The sequence below is a fragment of the Spermophilus citellus genome (genome assembly GCF_964194105.1).
Source record: "Spermophilus citellus genome assembly, chromosome: 8".
Taxonomy (NCBI): domain Eukaryota; kingdom Metazoa; phylum Chordata; class Mammalia; order Rodentia; family Sciuridae; genus Spermophilus; species Spermophilus citellus.
In genome coordinates, this window is record NC_138189.1 from 105,317,597 (window position 1) to 105,319,603 (window position 2,007).

At 48.6% G+C, this 2,007-nt stretch overlaps 1 protein-coding gene across 1 annotated transcript; it reads left to right on the forward strand.

The window, feature by feature from the left end:
* Positions 1-756: 756 nt before the first annotated feature.
* Positions 757-1,520, forward strand: TMEM276 (transmembrane protein 276; the record flags this gene model as incomplete). The annotated part of the gene is given in 4 exon segments (XM_081304375.1): positions 757-818; positions 820-853; positions 857-1,141; positions 1,143-1,520. Coding segments are annotated over 4 exon segments (759 nt in total).
* Between the last annotated feature and the right edge of the window lie 487 nt (positions 1,521-2,007).

Genomic DNA, 2,007 nt, shown 5'->3' on the forward strand with positions numbered 1-2,007 from the left:
GGAATATCTGTGAGTGGTAGATGATGCAAGAGGCTCAAAAATACACACACACACACACACACACACACACACACACACACATATATATATATATATAATTAAAAGTTCAAAAAGAAAGTACAGAGTAGTGGTGAACAGTAAAAAATAAAAAAGAAATAAAAAAGTAAAGAAACAGTGGTTGCATCAATCTAAATTTGATTAAAATTACAAATTCAATGTGCAAGACGCTAAACTAGTAAAATCTACTTCTTCCAAGTGGTTAAAAGAGTGTTGCTGCTGCTGTTATGAATACAGGATGGAGGCTGGGCCCCCTTCGCCTGGGCCACCAGAGGCCACCAGAGGCTGCAGGGCTGACCACTGTGGGCCTTCCCCAGGCCTCTGGCTTACTGCCTCTAGGAACTGTGAATGGCCGGATCCTTCCAGGTCAGGATAGCGCTTCCTTGAGCGCTGGGACAGGTCCAGGCCTCCCCAAAGGCCTGCTTGTTCCCGCCTTCGGTCTCTCTGGTCCAGAGCCCACTTGAGCTCACACCCGCCCTGCCCCTCTCCCAAGCTTTGTTCCCGCCTTTTCCAATCGAATTAGTCCTTCTGCACAGGTGTTCCCAGTGGCCTCTGGACTCTGGAAAGTTCAGGACTGTACCTATCCCATGATCTAGTCATGGGACCCTGGAACCTGGGATTCCTGCAGAGCTGCCCTTAGGGTTCCAAGACCTCTGCTTCTGTTCTTCCACGCCAAGTTGAAACTCTCTCCCGTCTCCTATGGCCCCCAAGCCCCGGGGTGAGTGGAGCACCGTCCTGTCCCCCCTGGTGCTGGGAATGGTTTCTCCATGGCGTGGTGAGTTCTGCGCAGTCAAGTTGAGGGGCTGCTGCTGGTTTCCTGCTCCAGGCTTTGGCTGCTGTCTCCATGCTGGTCCCAGGGCCGGGCACATGTTTAGACTGTCTCACTGGAGCCTGGGTGACCACAGTCATTGGCCTTCGACTTCCACTGGGGACACGGGAATGCTCCTCTGCTAACCTACTCCTGGGCGGGGTCATGGTGCTGGCAGTGGCTGGCGACCACCTTGGCCCTGAAGGCTGCTCTGTGACCATCCTAATTGTAGCTATTTTCAGAGCCAACATTTACAGGATGTGGGGGCGAGAGGGTGCGGATGCTAGGTGTAGCAGGCCTTCTGAGCCGTCTCAGGGAGGAGAGGCTGCTGCTGCTACTGCCGAAGGAGGATGTCTGTAGCTGGGCCCTGGCGGCAGGCAGTTGGGCCTGCTACCAGGCCCTGCATAAGTGCCAGCTGCACACAGCAAGGCAGGGCTCTCCCTTGGATACCAGCTCCCTTTCCACCAGCCTATCCCCTAGGAATAGGCTCTCCCTCCTGCGGCAGTGGGCTTTCTGCAAACTGATTGACCAGTCTCTTCTACAGTCAAGTGCAGGAACTTGCCTAGACCTGAAAAGGCCAGGGTCCCAGACATATTTGGGGCCTGATTCTGTGAAGAGCAAAGTCGCAGGTTCAGAGAGGCTTGATCTCCAATAAACCTTAGGAATTCTAAAAAACAAAACAAAACAACACTCTCTCTCACACACACACACACACACATACACACACAAGCATGACATTTGATTAACACTCACTGAGGGGTTTGCTTATAAAATTTCTGGACAGGGACAGGGCAATTCCCTAAAAACCTTGGATTTATATATTATTTGGCAATTATTTATAAAATTGGTGGGAAAGAGAGAAAACTAATCATCTGGGACAATGTATACATGAAGTGAATTGTTTTTTGTTTTGAATCTCTTTGAAAATGCATTTATTTATTAAAATAAACTTGCTTAAAACAGACGGTGGAAAATGTAAATAAACGATGCTCCCTTTCCTTATTCTCTACTCTGGCGGATCCTCTGAACCCCATTTTCTTTTGTATTTGGACACCATGGAATAAAATGATGAATTTCCCCCTCCCTTTAATTGTTTTTATGATGGTGCTAAAATATTTTTAAAAATCACTAAAGAAAGAACA